At 35.0% G+C, this 24,735-nt stretch overlaps 2 protein-coding genes across 8 annotated transcripts in view; both read left to right on the top strand.

Moving 5' to 3' along the window:
* The window catches only part of LOC135840903 (protein sickie-like), a 92,156-nt gene that overhangs the window by 52,111 nt on the left and 15,310 nt on the right, over positions 1-24,735 (top strand). For 4 of the 7 annotated variants that reach the window (XM_065357654.1, XM_065357652.1, XM_065357653.1 and 1 more), the window contains 21 exons: positions 1,691-1,935; positions 3,839-3,945; positions 6,212-6,341; positions 6,426-6,544; positions 6,683-6,815; positions 6,897-7,044; positions 7,123-7,353; positions 7,452-7,599; positions 7,680-7,787; positions 9,161-9,296; positions 10,064-10,141; positions 10,213-10,282; positions 10,375-10,598; positions 10,756-10,961; positions 11,043-11,227; positions 11,319-11,613; positions 11,682-11,826; positions 12,012-12,038; positions 12,239-12,427; positions 12,500-12,597; positions 12,678-12,832. In XM_065357654.1, the coding sequence (XP_065213726.1) occupies positions 1,691-1,935; positions 3,839-3,945; positions 6,212-6,341; positions 6,426-6,544; positions 6,683-6,815; positions 6,897-7,044; positions 7,123-7,353; positions 7,452-7,599; positions 7,680-7,787; positions 9,161-9,296; positions 10,064-10,141; positions 10,213-10,282; positions 10,375-10,598; positions 10,756-10,961; positions 11,043-11,227; positions 11,319-11,613; positions 11,682-11,826; positions 12,012-12,038; positions 12,239-12,427; positions 12,500-12,597; positions 12,678-12,832 (3,177 nt within the window). Of the gene's footprint in view, positions 1-1,690; positions 1,936-3,838; positions 3,946-5,962; positions 6,145-6,211; positions 6,342-6,425; positions 6,545-6,682; positions 6,816-6,896; positions 7,045-7,122; positions 7,354-7,451; positions 7,600-7,679; positions 7,788-9,160; positions 9,297-10,063; positions 10,142-10,212; positions 10,283-10,374; positions 10,599-10,755; positions 10,962-11,042; positions 11,228-11,318; positions 11,614-11,681; positions 11,827-12,011; positions 12,039-12,238; positions 12,428-12,499; positions 12,598-12,677; positions 12,833-24,735 lie in introns of those variants that run through there. The other 3 variants (XM_065357656.1, XM_065357657.1, XM_065357659.1) reach the window with 3 other exon arrangements.
* LOC135840904 (nardilysin-like) lies at positions 12,839-17,253 on the top strand. The gene has a single exon (XM_065357660.1). The coding sequence runs from the start codon at positions 13,782-13,784 to the stop codon at positions 17,046-17,048; it is 3,267 nt and encodes a 1,088-aa protein (XP_065213732.1). The 5' UTR covers positions 12,839-13,781; the 3' UTR covers positions 17,049-17,253.

Genomic DNA, 24,735 nt, shown 5'->3' with positions numbered 1-24,735 from the left:
AACTTTTGTTTGCGGTAGATTTTTGAGGAACTACCAACCTATTTCAAAAATTGAATTTTCATAAATATGTAGGCCTAATAGATGGGGTAATTTTTAAATGAACAATTGATCGAAAAAATTTCATTTTACTTAATTTCTTCACGATTTGTTTTTGTGTGAAGGTGGACGAAATAATGTGTATCCTTTCATTTTGACTTTCGACGACTCAAAAGTCAACTCACTTTGCAGATTTGTATTCTATAATTATACAAGAAGGGTGAAGGATTTACTCTGCTAGATTATTTCCAAAAATAAAGAGTTGAATCATCAAAATGAATTACCGATTTGTATTTATTTTTTTATTTTAAATTAACCGACTCACATTTATTGGTCTTCTATGTGTGACCCATAGAGAGAAGCGAAACCGTATCTTCCGAGATCTAAAATTGTTTTTGATTTGCGATCGAATTCGTTCGAATGCGTAACGAAAATAATTTAATTATAATTAACGGAGGTATAAAAATAAAACGCTGTATTTTTACCCAATTTCACTTTCTTTTCGTTTACACCACCCGCGTGGATTTAGCTTGGCTCAGCAGTATAGCAAATCTGAGTTCGAAAAAAAGTAAATCAGTATAAAATTAAAAGTAATCTGTCCAACGAGTAATACGATGACTTGCGCGTTGCGCTCTTAATTACGAGTATTTGCGTCATGGCGACGAGAGGTGGAATGACATGAATGAAAACGTAAGGTATTTGCGTGTACCTGAGCTACCTAGACCTACGCTACTTGTATTACGACTGCGGACTCCTTAGACATACGTAGGTATAGGTACTTTCCCCATGTTTATGTTTACTATGCAGTTCATTATTCCTGATCTAGTTACTGTAAGAGAAGTATTATTTTCCTCTAACTATAATTCTGTTCAGGATTATCCTTCCATTTGAAACAAACCCAGTGTTAAATCATGTTAATCTTTACAATTACTTACATCATAATTTAAGAAGTTACAATGTATGCGTTTCGATTTCGAGTTCATATAACTGCGCCGACAACTAACTCATTATGGTCGTATTTCTTGGATTAAGAGTTTTGATTACCGCAAACGGTTCGAAAACCACAAACAATGGAATTTAATATAATAATTTCGTCGTCCAACTTGCATACCATTTAAAGGAGAAAAAACCTGAGAGGAATGTTTGATGTTGAAATTGTCATTATATTAAAAAGAGTTATACGTTTCATGGGACGTTGATAACCAGAGAGAATACTTACCATCATTAATATCTATTTGCGATGAATTTAAATTAATTCGGACTAGTTTAATGAAATTTATTACAATGTCAAATATATCTACCCTTCTCTGCTCAGCTGTGCACGTAATTAAAATTACAATAAATGCTCGCATTTCTTGACGGTGACAAATTTGCTCGGTAAGAAGAAAAATGATCGACGTGTTAATTAGGTAGCACGCTCGATACGATATATCTCGCGAGCCCTTGACAGGAAAGATGATCTTCCGGTATTACGCATTATGTGATTTATAGTCGCGATATTAAGTTATTACAGGAGGAGGTAATGGTTACATTGTGTAAGAATAACTTATACGCGAAGGTGATACGAAGAAAATAAGCTATTCTTCATTGTATAATGTATAGGTACCTAAACCTACCCATTTTCCTACTAAAGAACATGTTTTTGCTGTTTCAGGTGGAAAATATTGTCAATTGTTTAACGTTATTGGAACGTATTGGAGTGACATTGGATGGTATTACCGCCAAAGATGTCAGAGAAGGAAATTTGAAAACAACTTTGGGACTGTTTTTTGCCTTGTCCAAATACAAGCAGCAACAAAAACAGCGTCAGACTACCCAGTCCATTTTACTGACCCCCGAGCGACAACAACAGAAACGTCAACACTTGGCTCCCCCATCTGAAGATATGAAGCAGTCTAAGTAAGTTACATTGCGAATTCAGAATGCCTAAAGTTATTTTATACAGGATGTCCCAATGAACCACTGTGGGCCTAATACTGTAAATTTGTATGTGTCTTACGTTATCCTGGGCTAGGTATTTATGAACAGTAAAATCTTTCAGTAATTTTTCAGCGATCCCATACTGAGGGGAAAATAAGGTACCTACCTACCTAGGATTTTTATAATTTGAAATCGAAAAGTTTACTTAGTCTTTTAATGTTTGGCTGTTTTTCTGAAAATCACTAAGCCAATGGATGAAAATTACGAATCCCTCCTTCCACTACTGGAAGTTTAGGACGAAAATCATGGCAGTTATTTGAATAGATCATTGAAAGGAACTCGTATTAAAATGGAGAAAAACTGGGGATGACTTCCGAAACGTATCAAAATTTCATTATAGGTACTGGTGTATCAAAAGATTGAGATCCTCTGTATTCCCTTAACGGGAGTCTTTACTGAAGTTTGAGTCAAATTAACATAATTGTTATGTATTTGGTTTCTCTGAACTGTCGCCTTTCAAATGTTTAGATAGGCAACCTATTTTTAAAGGAAACAAACATTGATCAATGATCATACCCATGTAGTTACCTACTGGAACTTTGTGTTTGTTTGAGTGGCTGGAGAAACGTACTTGATAGGACACCCGGTATAACCTACATCGATGTTAGAACAAATCGTGCCTTTTAGGTATAGGTTAGGTAGGTACTTTTGAATGTAAATACTTTTTTTGTCATCAATCGATGCTTGCGGATTTTATTTCATTTTCCATAGAGGATAAGGTCGTTCTCGTCGATAACCAATACCTACCAAGTAAAAAAAATTTTTCGTGACTGGAAAATGTCGTTAACATAATGTTAATATATACATTAGGTAGCTGAAAAGAGAACAACTAAAGGAAGGCTCCTTGTTCGTGACAGGAATTTGTATATCGTATGTGTCGGGATTTGTGGTATCCTTTATTGTAACATTTCGAGCAGAATTACATTTGTTTTTTGTATTGGTTTTAAAACGTGAGCTATAAATCTTCCATTTCAAGACCAGAGGAGTTCATCATGATAAACTACGTGGTCAGTTTTTTTTTTTTTTTTAATAAATAAAATTTGTTTTTTTTTTATTTAAGTTGAAAAAAAAGTGTATTAATTAAACGAGAATCAAAACCTGCGGATACACAAATGGTACTGGGAACACGTGTGTTACTCGAATTGTCGAATCTTTTGTTTAATTTTTGATAGGTTGTTGCTCCGAATTTAGACATCTTGAATTAAACATTAGACGTTTGTATATAGGCATAGGCTTTTTTTCTTCTTCATGTATATAGTCTGGTTATTTATAAGATGGTCTACGTAGATTTGATCAAACAACATATATCCTCCTACATCCCAAGTATATATTTTGTACGTACAATCGAGTCTAGTTTCTGCATATAACCCCCATATGCTGCTGCGTTATTGTTTGATTTCTTTCTTATCGTTAAAACGCAGAAGTCTAGTAATTTTTCATCGAAAAGGGTGCGCTCCTGTTTGAAGGGTAGAATAGACCTCGTGTGTAATGCGACGTTCTCATTAAACTGCATTAGACTCATATTGAGGGGTTATCGGTCTTCAGTTTTTTCGCGGATATGAGATGGGTAACTCGAATAGTGCGGAAAATAATAGAAAACACTGTAGAAGTCTGCCCACTTCGCCATTTCTAACACATCACAGGTACTCTTTGCGTTGTTTTCATCGACTTCGGTCTTTTTTATATTCTTTTGAGTGATTTTTTTTTTGTAACGTAATTCGTGTTTACTGTACAGTGTACATGCAGTTACCTATACATATAAAATATTTTTGCTCAACCTGAGTGTTTCTACGATAAGATTACATGGTAAATGTTTTTTCAGATTACCTTCTCCGCATTATAATCATCAATCGACAGCTGTATTGGGAAATTCTGGAACAAATATACCCACACCTATATCACAAAGGCAAAGCCGAGCTCTAGCTCCAGGTAAGGGCTCAGTCACATTGTTTTGTTTACACTACATGACTCGTAAGGTGCCGCGTTGTATCAATAGTACCTACTCGTAGATGGTAGATGGGTGTAAAACACATGTGGGCATAAGGCACGAAAAGCTTGAATGATTTTCTCTTTAAAATTTTCTCACTGTTTGAATATTTATACATCTAATTTTACTTTATATTTCTTTCTTTGGAAAATTATAAGATTGTTGAAAATATTTTTCCATTTAGGTAGGTACTAGGTAGGTACTTAAAAACCTTTGGTTTCAATGATATTTAATGTTATCAATAATAAACTGTGCTAGCCCTTACGGAAAAAAAATAGTACTTTCTGAGTAGTAGTTTTTTAACGGAGTAAAAACTACTACTTTTTAAGACCTTCATGGAGAAATATTAGTAGTTTTACATAAAAACTACTACTTTAGTCTAAAAACTAGTTCAAATTACTACTTCAAAACTACTACTTACGAAGTAGTAATTTGAACTAGTTTTTAGACAAAAGTAGTAGTTTTTATGTAAAACTACTAATATTTCTCCATGAAGGTCTTAAAAAGTAGTAGTTTTTACTCCGTTAAAAAACTACTACTCAGAAAGTACTATTTTTTTTCCGTGAGGGAGGTAACTACTTCTACTGATCTATGAGAAAACTGGTTTCGTTTTTTTAGTATGGCGAAGCAAAAAAGTGCTCTTCAATTTTTCAATTTTTTTATACCAATCCTTGCTGTAATTTGAGTAATTCAGTTCGGATCCAAATCCTATTAATATTAATCATCAGATTTTCTATGTCGTATGTAGGTAGATCGTACAATTTTCACCTAGATTAAAAACAATGATAAGATATACGCACATACGTGCTTAATTTCTTGAAAAACGTATGGAAAAGACGCCCATTAGGTACCTTATATGTGTGTAATTCATTCTGCGAATAAGTACAATAATATATTAATCATTAGACGTAAAGAAGTTTTCTGATGAGAACCACCACCACCGTGCGAGTTATAATACATAACTAGATAGGTACCTAGTACATACCTAGCACCTACTACCTAACTACATACCTAATACCTACAGGATTTTTTAAAATTCTCGTTCTGTTTTTTATTCTTCATGCATATTTTCCAAAATCGGAAAATATATTTTTCCCCCTAATTTATATTGTGTCTCTTTTTTAGTTCTATTCTCAGACCTTTAAAACAAACTTATTTATCTAATAATTTAAGGGAACACTTTTACGGAAAATTCTAAATTGTGTTTTGGAATATTTACTGGAATAATAGGTAACTTATTGGAAACACATACCTATACATTTCCCAGGAAATGACCGGTTTTCACATTTATTTCTTTTCTATCAATTTAATAATTATTCATTCATCAATTTGTTGTCGGTAAAATAGTTATGTGATCGGATGAGGAGGGACGTTCCATAAGTCTAGTGTTTTGAGAAATTCAACTTCCTAGTTTCTTTCTTTTTTGACTTCTATGAAATTTTCGAATATTGTGTCCTACACGTACTATATTAATAACCTGAACTGGCTAGGCTAATGACTTGAGGTCAACGTATCATATCAATTTAATATCGTATGAACTTGGTGTTCCGTTAATAGTGAGAAGTTTAATTAATACGATAAGTTAATATGCATATTATTGGTAGACCTATAGAGTAAAGAACAACGAACTTAATGCCCATCTTCGTCTCTTTCTACACCAGTGCATTTCTCTCGCCTTGTTCAGTCGCTCTTCCATGTAGAAAAATATAGAGACACGTACGAGGAGCACTGGAATTGAAAGGATTTCTGGAGTACGAATGACCAATAAGTAACTATTCGAATTCGAAAAAGCCTCCAAGCCACCCTCTTGTTCAACAATGACTCACATCTGTTCAAACCTACTTGGTTCGGTTAGTTTATCAGTAGACATGAGAAATGGTGATTGTATTTGACGGCTTCTCTCTCGCTCACTCGCTCCATGTGTTACTCCTTGTGTTACTTCACCGCGATTACGATTATTACACCTACTCTACTACACGAAACAAGTCTGTCTACGCGAGCAATGGCGTTGTTTTAGGAGAAGTGAACGTTATCATGTTGTGATAAGCGTTCGCGATTTTTTGTATTTCTGATTCCTCGACGATAAGATAAGAATAATGTGTTTTATTTGGCGAACGTGTAGTATTTGCAACCTGTAGAATGTGAGTCACTGTTTCAAATTTGTGTGCATCTTAACTTTGTAACGTATTTTTTGTATTTCTTTACCAGGTTTGAATTCATTGAAATGTTCATCGTCGAACAACAGTTCTCGTTCAGCCAGTCCGTCACATTCGTTTATTCCAACTCCGAAGTCTGGACAGAATGCTAGATCATCTTTAAATGAAAAACAGTTGACGAGGTACATCTATTATTGGGTTTTGTTCGAGTAAGGCTTTTTAGATAAATGATTTTTATCATCGTCGATGATTCTTACTTGTTACAGCATACGAAACAAAATTCCGACGGTGAATAGCTCGTATAATGCGTCTCTGGCACCGAATGGTAAAATTTCCATGAATGATAAAGTAAAGGGATTAAATGCGAAAGAGAAAAATAAATCTAGTAAGAAATCATATCATAGCATATTAATTCGTCATCATATTATCTCGGTGAAACCACTGATAACCTGAACGATAGTTGGCGAAGCGTTCAGTATTTCTGTTTGTATAAGAAAGTATTCACTATGAATTTTTTTTACAGTTGTTGGTTTGAGTAATAGTAGCATTAGTAGCGCCAAGAGAACATCAAGCTCGAGCGGTGTGAGTTCCACTCGCTCTGAGCGCAGCAGTGATTCTTCTAACAGTACTTGTAATGAAGTTAGATCATCGTTCAGGTAATAGAATTTCTAATAAAATATTTTACATCATTGAGTGTTCGCCTTAAATTCATCATTTCGCGTGTTTTAATGTTTCAGTGACCAAAAAGAAAATCATGTTTCATTTACTGTGAATGAAGTTAAACCCATGTTAAGAAAAAAAGTGGTCGTAAAACCAACTGAAAATAGAGCTGTGAAACTTCCCGGTAAAACAAATCCTTTGAAGATCGAAGAAAAAACTTCGCAGGTATGTGCATTTCCGAATCACGATTATACGAATGATTATAAACTTGATTCCGATTTTTAATTTTTAATATATGAATAGGAATCATCTATAAATTCAAATAAAGAAGACAGAAAATCAGCCATGAACGAATCTTCTAGATTAAGTGGTAGTGGAATTCCTAAACCGACTGCTGCTGTGAAAGGTACCGCCAAACCGACTAATAGCGTTGCTCCAATGATCGTAAAGCATGAAACAGAAGAAAAACCTATCAATAACGTCGAAGAAATCAATGTAAAAAAGAATGATGTAGAAAAACCTCACCCTAAATTTGTGAGTATACAGGTCCATTTACACCCGAGTTAATGTTAGTACCAAGTATCAACTCATAAAAGTAATCATGTTTTTATAAATGTGTGATTTTTATTCAGGAAGCCGGTAATCATTCTAAACAATCTTCTATCGGCGAGGACGAAGATACTTTGGCGAATATTAAACCTATGGAACCATTGTTACGAGGATATAAACGTGGAGTAGTTCTTCCTCATAGAATCACCGTACCTGCCAACGGCTTTATAGGTTTGTAATTTGTGAACGTTGTTTTATGAGTGATTTTTGATCAAGACGTTTTACATTTATTGCATTTTGTTTTGATCCAGATAATCAACAACGAATTTTGAATAATTACCATGCGCAGCAGTACCACTATTTATCAAAATCAGACGTTAAAAAAGGCTCAGACCGTGATAATTATGAAATTAATTCTGGTAAGTGTGTGTACTACTGGTATACTTGAGTAAAATTTATTGTGTCGTCGCTCGGCGGTATATTTTCTAATAGCCTTACAATGAGACATAACTGTTGGATGGAATTCTTACGAAATATGGTCTATTTTTTCGATTGAAATGAAAATTACGACTTGATTACAAAAATGGTCCTTGCCAATAATGAAAGTATAAAACAAACAAGACAATAAACTGCTGCGACGTCCTGATAAATTGGAATGCTGCGTTCAAAGTGATTTTTTTATCAACTTGAGTAGTTCCTGTTACTCTCAGAAAAATATTTGGTGCACTATACGAGTACTACTGATGCATACACACAATGCAGTACAGAAAGGCACCTCCCCAATTTTTTTTCAAACTCACATGGGCTATTTTTGTAATCAATCATCAATTGGATAATAGCGTACCTAGTTGAACTTCGTTCTTCAGGCACTCAGCGTGAAATTTATTTTGCTGTGTGAATTATGTGTAAAACCGTTCGTGTTTGAATTGCAATATTGTGATCATCGAATATGTTTTTGTCATCATTTTCTCGGTGGATGAACAGAAGTAACTTTTAAATTAGAGTAGTTCTACTTCGTATTATTCTTTCGTCTTAAAATCGAAATCATCGAAAATAGAACAAACCATTAAAATATCCCAAGTTTCATTGGCTTATGGCATCTTTTTGTCAAAATTTTATTGTTGTAAGATAAAATCTAGTGTTATGAGAAATTTTGAGGTACCTTAATAATAGGATATCTAACGTGCCATGATTACGTTAATGGTCGTATCACTTAGTGTTTTTCTAGTCACCATTATTTACCTATACAGCTATTTTTTTCTAGTATGTACTTAGATACTGAGATAATTATTTCAAGAGTTCATAGAACAACTCATGTTAAGAGATGTGGTACATTGGAAAATGTTTCTTGTAATTTTAATAGGAAAAAATGATGACGAAGAAAAGAATCTTAGTAGATTTTTTATGAGAAATATTTCGAAATAGGATTATTAACATGTTTGAAACTTCTTTCTAAATATTATAATAACAGTTCTAAAATTTAATTTTTTCTTCGCAGTATTTTTAGTTTTTTGTGCGTTATGAAATGAAAATTTGAATAAAATTCATGAATATTTTGCCTGAGCCGAAATATTTTTTTTTTTTTTTTTTAATAATAATAAATAATTGTACATGAGATAAACACTGATGAAAAACAATTTTTGCGTAAAAAATATTTCTATTGTTATTACTTTATACTTTTCGGGCTGTTTAACAGAGCATAGAGCGAAAATTTATTCAAAAAATGTTGTATAAATTTAGAGCAAAGAGAAATACATTATTTTGCAATAGTGAATTTTTTTCCATTGAATAGGTTATGTTTCCGATGGCGACGTGTTACAATCGAATGTTTCCATGAGTGGTAAATTATATAACGATGTAGACGGTGGATACATGTCCGAAGGAGGTGCTCAATTTTACGAACGCTACTCAAATAATCTTGAAATGAAGTAAGTAATGATTTAAATCGCTTCGATAGCCGTATACAATGTGGCATAAGGTTAATAAATTAACCTACCTACCTGTTGATTGCTTAAGTTTTTGAAGCACTATTGTGCGGTTGTGCAAATTCTCGTATAATTTAATTCATTACTCAACGTTAATGAGTCAGCTTTTACTCGTGTAGTAGTTTCTTTGAATTGACGCATGTGATGATTGTAGGCTTTGAAATATACGTGTATATGGGTGTATGGTTTAAAATTTTTGTAATTTGATAAAAAGGAAGTAGGAAATATAAGAAAGTTTTTTTGGTATGAATATATCGGACAGATGTTTTTTCAAGAGGAAATTTGATCATATCGAGTTGTATTCGAGTTAATTAATTCGTAGCGAATTTTAAGCGAATTAATATTGGGGTATTTAATGTATGCGTCATACAGTGTACCACACACGCTGCATTAGACGATTTCCAGGTGTGGTAACAATGTTAGAGGGTTATTAAATTGACTAGGGTGAAGCGTCAAGCATGCGTCCTTGTATACCTTTTACCATCGATTGTGCACCCTTCGTAATTCATTCTATATGCTTCTACGTGCGGTTACAATCTTTTTACTGCTTTCTGTTGTCCCTCTCTCGTTTCATAGTATGACTTGAGATCGGACGAATACACTTTTTTTCTATCTCGCAATAAGATTTACGTAGTGAAATTCATAGTTTTTAATGTGAAATTTGCAGTCTCGCGAATTTGTTGGTAATATTTATGCTGCTGTTTTTATAGGCTTAAAGCACTGAAGAAAAGCGAAGCTTCCAAAGCTAATAACCTGTCTTCCATATCCGGTTCAACGAATATCAAGCAGTAAGTGTTTTTAAGCTCTGGATTAATGTTTTTTCCCTCGAATATTAGTTTCAAAACTGTTCTGATTACAGAACATTAAATGATAGGAGTCATTCAACTGATGTGTTGACTGCGTTATCAACTGGTAGTCCGTTGCACAAGGTAAATTAGCGTATTTATCACTTGAAATAAAGCTTACCTACATGTATATAAATTGTAACTTTTGAAAAATGATTTTCTATTTTTGTTTTTAGTTTGGTAATAAGCTAAATGGGAGGGGGCCGGGACCCGATGAGGGTCCCATTAGTCCCCCAGAACCAACACCTACTCATGCTGGTAGCTACAACACGTCATTTCGAACTTCACCTCCTCATATGAGTCCACCTGAACCTACTCCGGTTGTATATCGAGTGATTGGAGCCAGAAGCCACATTAAAAAATCCGACAATAGTCAACAAACTGATAATAGCGCCTTTAGGTATGTGTACAGGGTGTATAGTATAAATTAACACTAAACACTAGGTATTTTTCTATCCTTGTACTTTTCATTTTGTAAGATTTGAAAATCCCTAGCAGCATTAGCAAAATTTTGTTGGTTGGAAAAACTATTTTTTAAATTTCCTATGTTTTTACAGTCGGCAATCGTTGAATAATAGCAGCGGACAATGGAAAAAGTACACAGATTCGGAGATGAATTCTGAAAGTAATCGAATGACGAATTCACAGTGTCCGGAAAATGTTCGAATTCGTGATAAACGAAGCCCCAGTGCAGGCCCTTCTTCTAATACTAATAGTTTACTTCGTAGCAAAGTTGATAAGAGACGCACATCTTCTACATCGAGTAAGTAAAGAGAATAAAAATTTAATAATAATTGAAATGCTGATAATGCTGGAAAAATAATCACATACTGATTTGATGCAGGCGCTACTGGTTCGAGAGAAGAATTAATGGATATGGAATACTACAACGGTGAAAGGAAATCGCGAGTAGATGGTAAAAGTAAAGTTAGAGGCGTTCCTTCGAGCTTCGGGTACGTGAAAAAGTCGACGAACACAAACGGAAAAGAATCACGTACTGCTCAAGTTTCAGCTGTGCCTAGAACAAAGGTAGTTGATCATCTAAATTTGATAATTATGTACCGATATATATGTAATGTGCGTCCAATATCGTAAACTTCATGAAATTTTCGTCTCCTAGGTGAAAGTGTCAGGAGGTACACAAACTGATATTAAATCTTATTCGCTGAGTTCAACAACTGCCAGTCAACTGTCACAATGTGTTCGTGAAAGAATTATGATGGGACAAGATTCTATTCCTAAATCACCATCTAGAACTCAAAATGCTCATAAAACAGTTGATCGTGATTCACTGCCTGGGTCGTTATCAGATTCCACTTATACTGATTTGCAAATTATGTCGAATCAGCACAATTCTTGGTTTAGACACGGATCGCCTTACACTGCCTCGTTACCAACTAGATCTAGTGCAAATGGTTTGTTGAGAAAATGTCAGCTTGTTCATTTATTTATTCGTGAAAGATCTGATAATATTACTTTTCAGCCGGGTTAATAGATGCGGACAGTATCGAATCGTTGCCGGCTCAGCTCCATCACAGAGCCAGTTTAACGAATGCTAGATTTATATCAGGAACTTCGCCTTCGTCTTCTAACGTACCTTCCAGATTGTCTCGCAGTAATAGTATTAGGTGAGTTATCTTTGAAATAATTATGTATCTATATTCTATAGAAACATGGTCTGTTAAAGGGTTCAAATTCGTATGAATTTCAAAGATATTTTCCCGAAATTCGAAATTTTTAACCGCAAAATAAAATACCTACTAAGTAAATTTTGATTTTGAAAAACTCTTAAAACGATGCAATAATTTTTCAGCTATCTTCGTGAAAGGACTTTCCCAAGGTATAGTTTTGTGAAATGGTTGTGTCATAAATATTTTGCACTTCATTGTTTTGGCTTTGTTATTGTTTTTTAATTTTTCTTTTGATAAATAATCTAGTGATGAATCTTGACGTTATTTTTGGTTGCTGTGTTGCACGGATATTTTTTCTTTTTTGTGTTTGCTGCAATACGTTTTTTTTTTTTTTTTTTTAATTATTTAGATCTACGAAATCAGAGAAACTGTACCCATCGATGTTACAAAGATCAGACGAACTGGAACCATTGTACAGCATACCATACGGCATGTCTGGTAGTCCTGGCCACATGAATAACTGCAATTCTCAAGATGAACCTCCTAGTCCTACACCTAGTCATTTATCTCAGGGTACTTCCGTTGGTAATAGTTCCAGGTAATGTGAAATATTTTCCCCCTTATAATGATCGCTTTGAAAATTATTAATTAACATACTCGAAATTACTAGGTATCATTATACTGCTTCGCCGTCTTCAAACCAAAGTTTCAATCGAAATTCTCCGTATATGAATTTTTTGACAAAAATGAATTCCAAAGAAGATGATAGTAAGCGATTGTCAAGTTTTATATTCAGACGTTGTATGCAATATACGTATTTTTAATGGTTGGTTTTTGTTTAATCGTAGTGCATGGTTCAGCTATGAGTTTGGTTTCCACCGCATCTTCATCTTTATACAGCACGCCGGAAGATAAACAAGCTCAAGAAATGCGGCGTCTGAAAAAAGATTTGAGTGAAGCCCAGCAGAAAGTCCATACTCTTACTAGTCAGTTATCAACAAACGTAAGTACTACTTATTTTTTGTTCTGTATGCGTACGTGTACATTGTACATATTGCTCGTGTTGGAAAAACAAATGAACTACATACACTCTACTAGAATTTGTTTCCCTCGGTTTGATTTTTCAAAAAAACAGTTTATTTGTGTGATGTAAATTGAAATTTAATGACGAATGTGTTTCCATTCAACGATGGACCGCTTGCATTTTGCAATGTATAATTTGCTAATTCAGATATACCATCGTCATCAGCTATTTTTGGCATGTGCATATGTGACTTTATGTCCAAACCCCTCAGTTGTTGGCTTTGATCATTTATGTAGATCAACGGGTACCCAGATCCGCGGTTTGCTAGGAATTAGGATCGCTATATGAAGACAATTTTTTTTCGTTAGAAAGTGTGAATACGCGATGTTGTCACTGTCACATCAGATTTATGTACACTTTCGAACGAAAAAAATTATCTTTATATAGCGATCCTAACAAAATTTATATGAATCTCCGCTGATCTCTAAAAATCGTTGCCTTGTCTTGTTGTCGGTCTCCGTGTTGGAAAACATCAGGAAAACAAAACATGGGTGCGTGAAGCGCAAGTGTTATCAAAATTTATTACCTTTGACGAGACAAATAATAAATATTTATTTCTGAGCGCTGGCAAACAATTGTGATATTCGAGCGCGAGCGCGAACGGCAAACAAGCTGCATATGTGGCATTGTGAAAAGCTCGAAAAGACGAAAACGCTCGCGCTCTTCCCGTGTCCGTACCTTTTAAAATTATCTGGAGCTCCTTGTATCACTGAAGTCGGTCGTTTTTCTTTCAATTTTTAATTATGTAGTTAAATAATGTAACTTGTGATTTATTCCACGTGATTTTTTTGTCTGTCATCATTCCCGTGTTATTGCCTGCACATGCCTGTATGAAATCGCTCCCGTAACTCCTCATTGCGGTGAAATAATGGACATGCGATTCTTCTTGAATCAATTGGTGAAATTATTATATCTATTATTAATCTTATTGCTGAAAAATACTATAAAAAAGCTGAAACGTGATAACAGTAGCCAAAAACTTCCTATAGGCGGTAAACCAATAACTATACTACCACCACCGGACAAATCACCGAGTGATGGAAAAGAATACAAAGTAATTCGACTACCTAATAATCTCACGGCCTTACTAGTATCATATGGACCTGAACCGTATCATATTATAAAAGACTTTTTTAACATATTCGATTTTTTGAGAAGCATCGGCAAATCAACGAGTAGTTCCAGCGGCGAGGAAGATAACGACGACGATCCAGCGTACGAAAGCTGTCGAACTTCGGAAAATGTAAAAACGTCTGAGTTCGCCGTTTGCGCTTTGTCAATCAACGTTGGCAGTTTTAGCGATCCGAATGAGATTCCCGGTTTAGCACATTTTTTAGAACACATGGTATTCTTGGGAAGTGAGAAGTACCCGAGGGAGAACCAATTTCATAGTTTCATACGGAAGCACGGTGGGTTCATGAATGCGGCCACATCATGCGAATGCACGACATTCTATTTCTATTGCAACGTTCGTCATTTATTCGAAGCATTAGATATGTTTTCTCAATTAATTATTTCACCGTTGCTGAAGAAAGAGTCTATGGTTCGTGAACGAGAAGTTCTTGATTCCGAATTTGACCTGGCTACTTTATCAGATTCGTTTCGAATTGAACAATTGATCGGAACTTTTGCTTCGGAAGAGAATCCAATTGGTAAATTCATGTGTGGTAATTCGAAGACCCTGAAAGATCGTGTATCTGAAGATGAACTCTACGAGTCGTTACGGTCGTTTCACCAGCAGTATTATTCGGCTAACCTAATGACCGTCGCCATACTAGCCAGGTTACCTATCGTTAAGTTGGAAAATTACGCTTTAGAGTGTTTTACCAGCATTCCTGATCATCAAGTATCTCGTCCTACATACAATATTACGAAACCATTATTTATTCACGAAAAATTTCATCGAATGTATTACGTAACGTCGGTGGAAAACGTTACCAAAGTCGTTCTTATGTGGGAAATGCCGCCGATCGAAAGTCTTTACCATAGCAAACCAGCCGACCTTATTGGTTGGCTCGTAGATCACGAAGGTAAAGGTAGTTTACTATCTTACTTGAAGAGTAAACTATGGGCGCTCGGATTATGGAGCGATATAAACCCCAACTCTGTGTACTGTAATTCCTTGTTTTCGTTATTCCGGATAGAAATCACCCTGTCCGAATGGTTTGCTCATTTAATGGATGTAATCACTGCGACATTTAGTTATTTAAAACTAGTTCGAGCATCGTTACCGCAACGTAGGCTGTACAACGAAGTAAAAACGCTGAGCGATTTATATTTTAGGTTTCAAGAAGAACAGACTGCTGCCGAATTCCTTGTCGAAGATATGCATTATTATCCTTCGAAAGATTTCCTAGCCGGGCCCTATTTGTATTTCAAGTATAGTCCAGAAGAAATAACCAAATTGTTGGAACACATAACGCCCGAAACAGTCAATATCATCGTACAAGCCAAAGAATTCAGCGACTCTGTAGTCATCGATCAGGTCGAACCTTGGTTTCAAACGAAATATGGGTCGGTGCCGATTTCTTCGGATCAGCTGTCGACTTGGCAAAACGTAGAACTGTATTCGGAATTCAAACTACCCAGCAGAAATCCGTTTATCTCGAGTGATTTTCGTCTTGTATCACGTACCGGCAACAAAAGCAAATATCCGACTAAAATAAAAAGTGATGAATTTATGGAAGTATGGTACAAATTAGATACTGTGTTCAAGTTTCCAACCGCCTGGATCAATTTGCATTTTTTATCGCCGGCCGGAATGAGTACGAGTAAATCATTAGTGATGTTGGATCTGTTCGTTGCTATGATCTCCTATATATTGATAGAAGATACTTATCCGGCGAATTTGGCTCATTTACATTACGATATCCAAGTTTCGCCTAGAGGCGGTATATTGTTGACAACGAAAGGATTCAATCACAAATTACCCAAACTTCTCGCGACTGTGATCAATTGTATGAAAAATTTCTCCAAAAAATTCAACGTCGACATGTTCAACACTTTGAAAGTCGAATTAAAGAAAAATTATCGTAATACGCTACTAGAACGAAATAATCTCGTACAAGAGTTACACTTCACCGTCATCGAAGAACCATATTTCAACGCCAGCGAAAAATACAGCGTCGTGTCGCATATACGCGAAAAAGAATTCATCGCTTTTATCGACAGTTTTTTAGGCAACTCGTTCGTCCAATGTTTAGTTCAAGGCAATATCTCTCGCAAAAACGCCATCAACATTTGTCATAACAGCATTAAAATATTCAATTCGAAACCAATCGCCAAGAAAGATCTACCCTACGTGCGAATCAGACGCATTCCAGTCGGGCAAAAATGCGTATTTATGAAAACTTTCAACGAATTAGACAGCAACTCGGTGACGGTCAACTACTTCCAGTGGGGTAACGCCGACATATCGCAGTACGTTAAACTGGAATTGTTAGTCAAATTGATGGAAGAGAAGGTATTCAACGTTCTGAGAACGCAGGAGCAGCTCGGTTACGACGTTTTCTGCGAATTAAGCTTTAATTTCGGAATCATCGGCTTCACAATAACTGTCCATTCGAGTACATCGAAATTTGAAACGTCCTACGTCGAAAAACGAATTTCTCTATTTTTAGACGATTTTTCCAATTCTTTGAATAACTACAAGCACGACGAGTTTTACAAAGAGCGTGAAGCTTTAATTAGAACTAAAGGCACATCTTACTATAATTTGGAAGAAGAAGTTAATAATAATCTGTGGGAAATTATTATGGAAGAATACGTATTCGACAGGAAATGGAAGGAATTTGTTTGGCTGCATAAAGTATCACTTTCCGATATCAAAGCAATGTTAACGTCAATTAGAAAAAAAGGTAGCGATCAAAATAGAAGACTAACTATTCAAGTCATCGGTAACCAATCGGATGCTCCTACCGATGTACCGTTAATGGATGACCAATCGTTTGATTTACGATTACTCGAAGGAGAAGAAAATTTGAAAAATTATTACGTCAAAGAGATTAAAACTTTCAAATCGAATTTATTCCTGTATCCTAAATCGAAAATTATAAACGGCAGTTTTTGGTTATATTCGTTCTGGTCTTTGATAATTCGTCTTGTTTTCATTTTCAGTTATCGACGAAAAAGATAATGCGTCGATGATCGCGTAAATTCAGATGAATCGGAAAATGACTAGTACCTACCTATTCGAAATCATTGTTCGTACTTTCGTAATTGTATGTCTAATTCTCTCGTATTCTCCGTATTCGGTGTCTAATGTACATATGTTTCACTTTTTTTTGGTATGCGTTTATATTATAAGTACGAGACTGTAAAATAAACGTATTTGTTTTGAATGCTTGATATTCCCCTATTACAGACAAATTCTAGTTGATGTGTCTCGGTAGTTCAGTATATTTTTCATAAATTCCAAAAAAACTACGAGTATATTATGGGAGCGCTTCTTGCGTGCAGATTTACTGTATTTTATGAATTGAAATCACCTGTTCATCACTAACAACTATTCATATTACTGAATGTAGTAATGAGAGTTATATATGCAATATTTTGATGAATTTCCGCAATCGACACTGACTATATCATTTTGTACTGTGCGAAGAAAAGCTGGATTTTAAATTATCACCCACGCGCCTGAATTCTAATGATAGGCAACTCATTTGGTGTCTTGTTAGTGGTCTACTGTGCCATTAATGGTGCTACTTTACAAGATTTCTCTTTCTCAATTGAAAAACATAAAGATGAATTTATTCAGCTGTTTAGAATCGCCCATCGTCAAGAATTTTTTAAAAAATCGAGAATTCTGATGATTATTTTGAAATTACTGAATTTCTAGCTCTATTAAAGTCATTAATTTACATTATCGCCGCCGAATTTCGAGCCATACGAAATGAATTATAGTTTTCTGTGCATTTCATTTAGCTTTCAATTATTCCTCAGTGCTGATGAAAAATGTTTCAAAAAATATTTTTATATTTTGCCAACATAAAAAATGTAGAACATGGTTTTGATTTTTTTTCTGTCAACCGGGTGTCATTTGGTTATTTTTTTGCATCCGATAAGTCATTCAGATAATCGTACAACACTATAAATTTTATTCTTAGAATTTTTCAAAGTGGATACTGAAGAGCAATGAAAAAAAAAATCTGACTAATCCAGCGCCGGCCTAGTGCTGTAGATCCCAAAAGAATCATCTTGTTTGGTGTCAAAACTTCAGAAGGTTTTATCAACATTAGGGGCATTTTTCGAAATCTGACCTGCGTACTTGGGTGAGATTGTCGGTGATAAGTGCTGTCCTTAAGGCTTAAACTTTGATTGGGTATGCTTTTTCAATTCAAAATACGAAATGTAAAAATGAACACCAACTGATGAACAGCTGATGAGTCGACTTGGTGTTTTTTCAATACGCGTTGTTTCTCAGTTTCCGAAGAAATACAATCTGGACGAGCTTTATTTAGTTTATAAAAGTGATAACTTTGTAGTTCAATGGTCTCCTCTTGTGAGGCAATTTTCATTTCCATGCGTGAGACGCTGATTTCAATTTTTATCTTATCACTAACGTAGGTTTTTTTTGACTAGTGAAATGTATTTCTTATTTTTGACCTGTAGACAAGTAGGCATAACACTTTATTCATCGAACATCTTGAAAAAAATTGAAAAGAATCTCACCTTACACGAAATAAGTAACGATTTGCTCGGACTTTTTTGTTTTTGTTTACGAATGTATAAACATTATAATTAATGGTTGTATTAAAGAAATTCAAATGAGCCGTCTTGTGTTCGGTTCATGAACTGGTATTTGACCTTATTCCTCATTTCGTCGTCGTAACTACAATTAGCTTAATTTATGTTGCGCGTTGAATTAAATAAGAGAAAAGGAGGAAAAAAGAGGGGAAACTGTATCAGTTTTATGACTGTGTAGGTATTCTTAAGTTTTACGTAATAATGTTCTTACTATTGTATATTAACTTAGTTACTTTGTTTAAATCGAAATACGTAGGTCCTGGGCACTTGATGCTATTATTAAATCCATTTCATTATCATCTGGTTCGATGTGTGATGTGTTACGGATTAAAATTGATTTTTTTTTACAAATTCGCTATCACTCTATCTCGGGAAATTCAGTATTCAATAATCTCTTGGTGCAGTGTTATCAGTTGTTGACGATTTTCTGGCGATAATGAGCCTTATTTTTTAGAATAGAAAATGAGTTGACTTTAAGTGCTCATTCCACTCAGCAACAATGTTTTGAGCCTACAAAAAATACGTTGAAACTGGAAATGAGGGAAAAGTCAATGCAATATGTATGCACCGATCCTCATCACTTTTTCTTTATGAATTATGGTACATCCCTACTGCAATGATGATAATTATGTGTAATTTATATTAGATACATACATATTTAAAAAAAAAAAAAAAACAAAATGACTAAAATGAGCTATCATATATTTAAATTGTACGAAGTGATATAATGAGCATCGATGTGATTTCCTTGCTCTTTTTTTAATGCACTTTCATTAAACATAAAGGTGCTTAAACGTAATCCCATAAAAATCGTATCGAAGGTAGAGGTACCTACATGTATTTGGGGCAGTTGTTGAGGTTAACTGGTAATTAACTTTTTATATAAAGTAACGCACGTGTTCTTCTCGATAATTGCCGGGTGTACGGACGGGCAGGGACATGGGCAGGTTCTACGATGGGCTTTTTATAATCGGTAGACAGTGCACAGCACATCCCTCATCGTCATCGTACAAAACGTATACAGTGAGTAGTTTTGCTGTATCAAAACATCTACATAAGTATCAAGGTTCTCTTGTGTATCTGCGTTCGACTTGGATGCGTTAGTTGTGTTTATTATGGCATGGGCCTGGGTTATTCGGTAGCGGTAACGTGGTCGAAACGCAAGTGGCAAACCGGCGGCGAGTGAAGTTTCATAATGTAAATTGAGTGTACGAACGGAAGAGGTACGCCGCCTTACCTTCTTACAAAGTTATCAGTTTTTTCTGGAAATTTTTCCTCAAAATTGTACGTAAATTCGCGGTTTTTTAGTTTTGGTGAAGTTCTGTGGTGTTCAGTGCGTCGGTTGTGTTATCGCGGTGTAGTTCGGATGGTATTTTTTTGACAAATAGTTGGGTTCCTTTGGGTGCGTTGTGAGTTGTAGTAGAAATTGACGATAATTTCGCCTGATTTTTTTTGTCAGAATTTCCTTTCCAGTGAATGATGTTCAGGTTTACGTATCGCTATAGTATATCTTTGGGTTTCGAAATATCGTGCGTTGATTCATCTGCTCAATTAGGGATTCACCTATACCTACAGATGTATCTTTCTGTATTGCTTTATATTCTGAGAGCCTATACCTGCAGTTCATTGTGGTTTAAGAAAAGAGACAGGGTTTGTGATGGACAAAAACATCACGAGTTTGGCTTAGGTCTTATATACCTATAGTATTTTTAGGCCAAATCTAACACGAGTCACGGTCTCCTCACCTTGTGTCTTTTTATTTATTGCAGGAACTGTACTAAAAGTGGTGTAAAATGATTTCGTGAAATATCATTCTAGGTAGGTTGTAAGTAGGTAGGTACGTAGAGAGTCGTAGAAGCGGATTCATAAATTTGAACTAACTAGAAATTCGTGAATTTCCACACCATACCATGTACCTAAAAACATTTTAAGTAAAAGTATATGTATATCAGTTGTGACGTCATGGGTGTCGAGTTCGATACGTTTTTTCTCGTTATTCGATAAAATGCACGTAAATTTAAATCTGAATAGTTTGTCATTCTGTCAAATGTGGATATTCAACATTTTTTTAATGGGTTTTACTGAAGGTTTCAACTGTCAAGGAGAGGACGTGGTGAATTTTCCATGTTGAGGTACCTACTGATTATGAAAAACTTGAAAACATGACTGATTGATTTCGCTCATCAGTCATAATTCTTTCAAGAGTTTTCTTTCTTAGTCTAATAAAGTAAAAAATTCATTATCATTTCAGTTTAGAGTCTTCAGATGAGAGGAGGGGCCTCGTTATTTTCACGTACTTGCGATTTTCGAAGGCTCATATCTAAAGAATTTTGGAAGTTGAAATTTGGAAATTTTACAAATAAACTTTCAGTACATATAAAAGTTCAACTTTTTACAATATGAACACCAAAAAATGAAAATTACTACTAAAATTACACCTAAGTATACTATTTTAAGACCATGTTTTAACAGCTTTTCAAAAAGTTCATTCTCAAAATGAAACCTCAACATCGTTCAGGGGCACAATTTACAAAAGTCTTCAATTTTTATCAAAATTCTATAAAAAATTTCAAAAGTGAAGTTGTACATATTCAGAAGAGGCAGAGTTCGAATATTTGGCTCACTTTTTTCAATTCGGTTTCTCTGAAACCTTTTCCTGCTCCATTAGTGCCCTTAAACGTGGTCATTTGATCAAAATACCGAAAAATTGAAAATCTTGTATGACACGTACCCTTTTTTTCAGAAGTCGAAGGCACCCAATTCGAAATTCGAGGATCTACTATTCATTGTAAATACAACCCCTAAGCGCCTCTTCAGTTTCCCAATTTCGATTTTTTTTTTTTTTTTTTTTTTTGAAAACTATGAAAATACCAAATGACATGTCTATTCTAACTAATTTGAGGACACCAAGTTCGAATTTCAATTTATTTTTTGGATTTGACTTCTCAGTTTCTCTTTATGGTCTTTTATTTTATTTTTTTTCAAAATTGAGAGATGGGAAGACATTAACCCTATATTTTTAAGAGACGATCAATTCAATTCAACTTGGAACGATATTGAAAAAAAATCAAATGTAGGTATTCTTTTATCGAGTTAGCTGTTAGCAGCAGTACATTGTTTGCATGTCGGTGTGAGAAGTCATTCCAGCGTAATTTACGCCTAATCAGTAGAGATCCATTAGGAGTAGTTCCCTAATTGAAGTACTGCTGCGAAGACAAGGTCAATTTAATAAAAATCAAATCTCAAACAGTCGTTTAATTTCGCCGATAACTTGTCTAGAAATGGAATCAGCATGTAGAAAATACGAGAATATCGAACTCGCACGACGACAATAAAGTAATTTTGTATAGGTTATTTTTATTCCTTTCTGCAAACGAATCCAGTGTGAAATAGTGCTGATGTTATTGTAATGGAAAATAATTACCGAGATGTAACCTATTGTCGGCGGTTATCGACTACGATGTTTCGAACAATGAGAATTAGCGGGTAGAGATTATAAGAAACAACCTGGTATCCGGGTGCGTATGTAAATTTGTGTGTATGTTTATAAAAACAGGTGTCATTTTTGCTCGAGGCATTTTACCTATTCTTGGAAATGATGGGTACATTTAGTTTGTAGCGAAACCAACTCGGGTCTGGTATCTTGTTGACAGTTTGAATAATGCAAATGGGCTAATCGTCGATCTGAACGTGAGTTCGATGGAAAGGACAGCGATGCCTGAAAATCTTGGCGAAATTATCTTTCAATATAAAGCAGAGTTTTGCAATTTTTTATATCTCACAATTTATAACTCTCGAGTCTTGTAGTGTGGTCATATGATGGTAACTTGTAGGGATGTTTCGATCAAAATTATTAATCATATTATAGATTCTAGAGCAGCTAAGAAAAATACTAATTTCTCGCTCAAAATTGCAAAAAGAGCAGTGCTATCAGTGGCACATTGAAAAAAATTGCCAAATTCTGTGTAAGTAGGTATATCAATGTTGATATTTTGATCAATTTTGACCATTTTTGATCACGTTTTCTGAACTTTTAATCGTTGTTAATCTTTTTGGTCACTACTGTCATTGTTCGCTCTTTTGGTCAATTCTGATCACTTTTGGTGAATTTTGACTGTTTTCCTATCATAGGTAGTTCTAGTCTTTTCAAGTTTTATTGTGAATTTCTGCCTTTTTGGTAACTTTCGATCACTTTTGACCAATTTTGGATGACCACTTCTTGACTTGAGTTTTATACTTTGATGACTGTGAGAGCTAACCAAAGTCAATGTACTAGGTCATCTCTTGTTACGTATGATCGCCGCTGGATGATACAAAATTAGCGAAACGATGGAAATTGGTATCTTCGAATTGAAGCTGTGAAAAAGAAGATACATAGAAAAAACCGTATCGAGATAATTATCTGTTCTGTTGACTGCGCTATGTGATGGAAAACGAGTTTATCGTGCTGATGTGACGACTGACTATGAGGACTGATGACGGCAGTTTGGCTCGGTTTACATGCGTATCGTCGTATGCCGGCTACGCACGCGGTCTCTGTCTCTGTGTGTATCTGTTGTATATCGCGATCGCGAAAGTAAAAAAGAACGATCATTGAGCGGCGGCGAACGAGAGTAAAATGACGGTTTTTTCGCGTTCGACTTCGACTAGTAACGTGCCCCACGAATACGACGACCGCGAAGATGTTTCAACAACGTGAATATTATCAATCGAACTCTTCTGTTGTGGTGCACGATGGATACGCGACCATCCGCCGGACACCTTATACGTGTCGCGGCAGGCTACCGCAAAGCCAGCAATATTCGCTGGATACCGTGCTGGAGGAACCTCCTGCTGTCGCATTTCGTCCCAAACCGGACATACCGTGGTGGGAAATCGCCACCAGAAGATCCAAATATCATAGTTGTTCGGATTTGCAGGTACATTTAAACACCTATTTCCGTACGTGACCGCGAAATTATTGCTACATATATCTACCTATACCTGGTATAGGTTTTAAAATGATACTATATTCTGCTGTAGATTTACCATTGTGTGAGATTTGTACTTCGTATACCTTATACAATCGCTAGAACTTGAGTTTTTTGTTTCATTTTTTTACTCCAAACTTCCAGCGTAATACTATAGCCGGTTTTTAACAGCTGGAATCAAGTTATCAGCGACCATAGCAATAATTATCATAGTTTCTACCGTTGTATCAGAACACAGAGCCACTGTAATAATAGGGTTAGCGTTATTTTAGAAAATTTCAATCCTCGTGCGTATTATAAACCTATGCATAGTTGGGATGGAATTCTTAACCATCGATCATTTATCCTCGTTATGGTCCGATCAGTTTGCTGCCAAAGCGTTGAAATGAAATGTGCCTGTGCATGTACCTATGTATAGTATTCGAAAAAGAAATAGGTACATATTGCATTATGGTAGGGACTAGGGAAATTTGAGTTATGAGTGTAATTGAATCGAGTACGTATAATATTTTGTTTTGCTGCATCGAGAGCTCAAGGTATCGTGGTTGAGGTTTTGCTTTTTCCATTGTAGTACCGAAGGCAATATTGAAATCTAATACTTTGGTGGATTTATTTCGTTGTGTGGTCTAGTCTGGCTGTATCTGTAGTTCTTGATAAGGCTTATAGAATTGGAGAAAATTTCATTAATGCGAAGTTCTTTGAAAGAAAAATTAATATCAGTATACTTTCGAGAAATTTTTGTGAATGATCTTTGATTTTGTGGATCATTTTTGTCTTGTATTATCAATTTTAAATTGAAACTTTTCTAATGGATTGCCCGTTAAAAGATTTACATCTACTTCAAACAGATTTTTTTTGCAATTCAAACCTTCAAAAAAGCTCCTTAATGAAGTCTATTCACAGAAATTTAAAATGTTTCGTGAATGATTTTAGAGTCAATATTACGGGGGGGGGGGGGGAGTTTCGCTTTTTCGACAAAAATTTTAAAAAAGTATTAATTTATTTTTAGCATGCATTTATGGACAAAAATTCCAGTTTTTAGCTAAAATTGACATCGTTTTGCTTTTTACCAAAAATTGACGAAGAATCTCATATTTTTTTAAAAAT

The sequence above is a fragment of the Planococcus citri genome, chromosome 3 (assembly GCF_950023065.1).
Source record: "Planococcus citri chromosome 3, ihPlaCitr1.1, whole genome shotgun sequence".
In the NCBI taxonomy this organism is placed as follows: Eukaryota; Metazoa; Arthropoda; class Insecta; order Hemiptera; family Pseudococcidae; genus Planococcus; species Planococcus citri.
The sequence above is the reverse complement of the archived record's forward strand: the minus strand, read 5'-3'. Positions and strand labels throughout refer to the sequence as shown.

Bases quoted from the DNA above. Each gene is read 5' to 3' on its own strand.
- LOC135840904 (XM_065357660.1), top strand. From the start codon at position 13,782: ATGGACATGCGATTCTTCTTGAATCAATTGGTGAAATTATTATATCTA.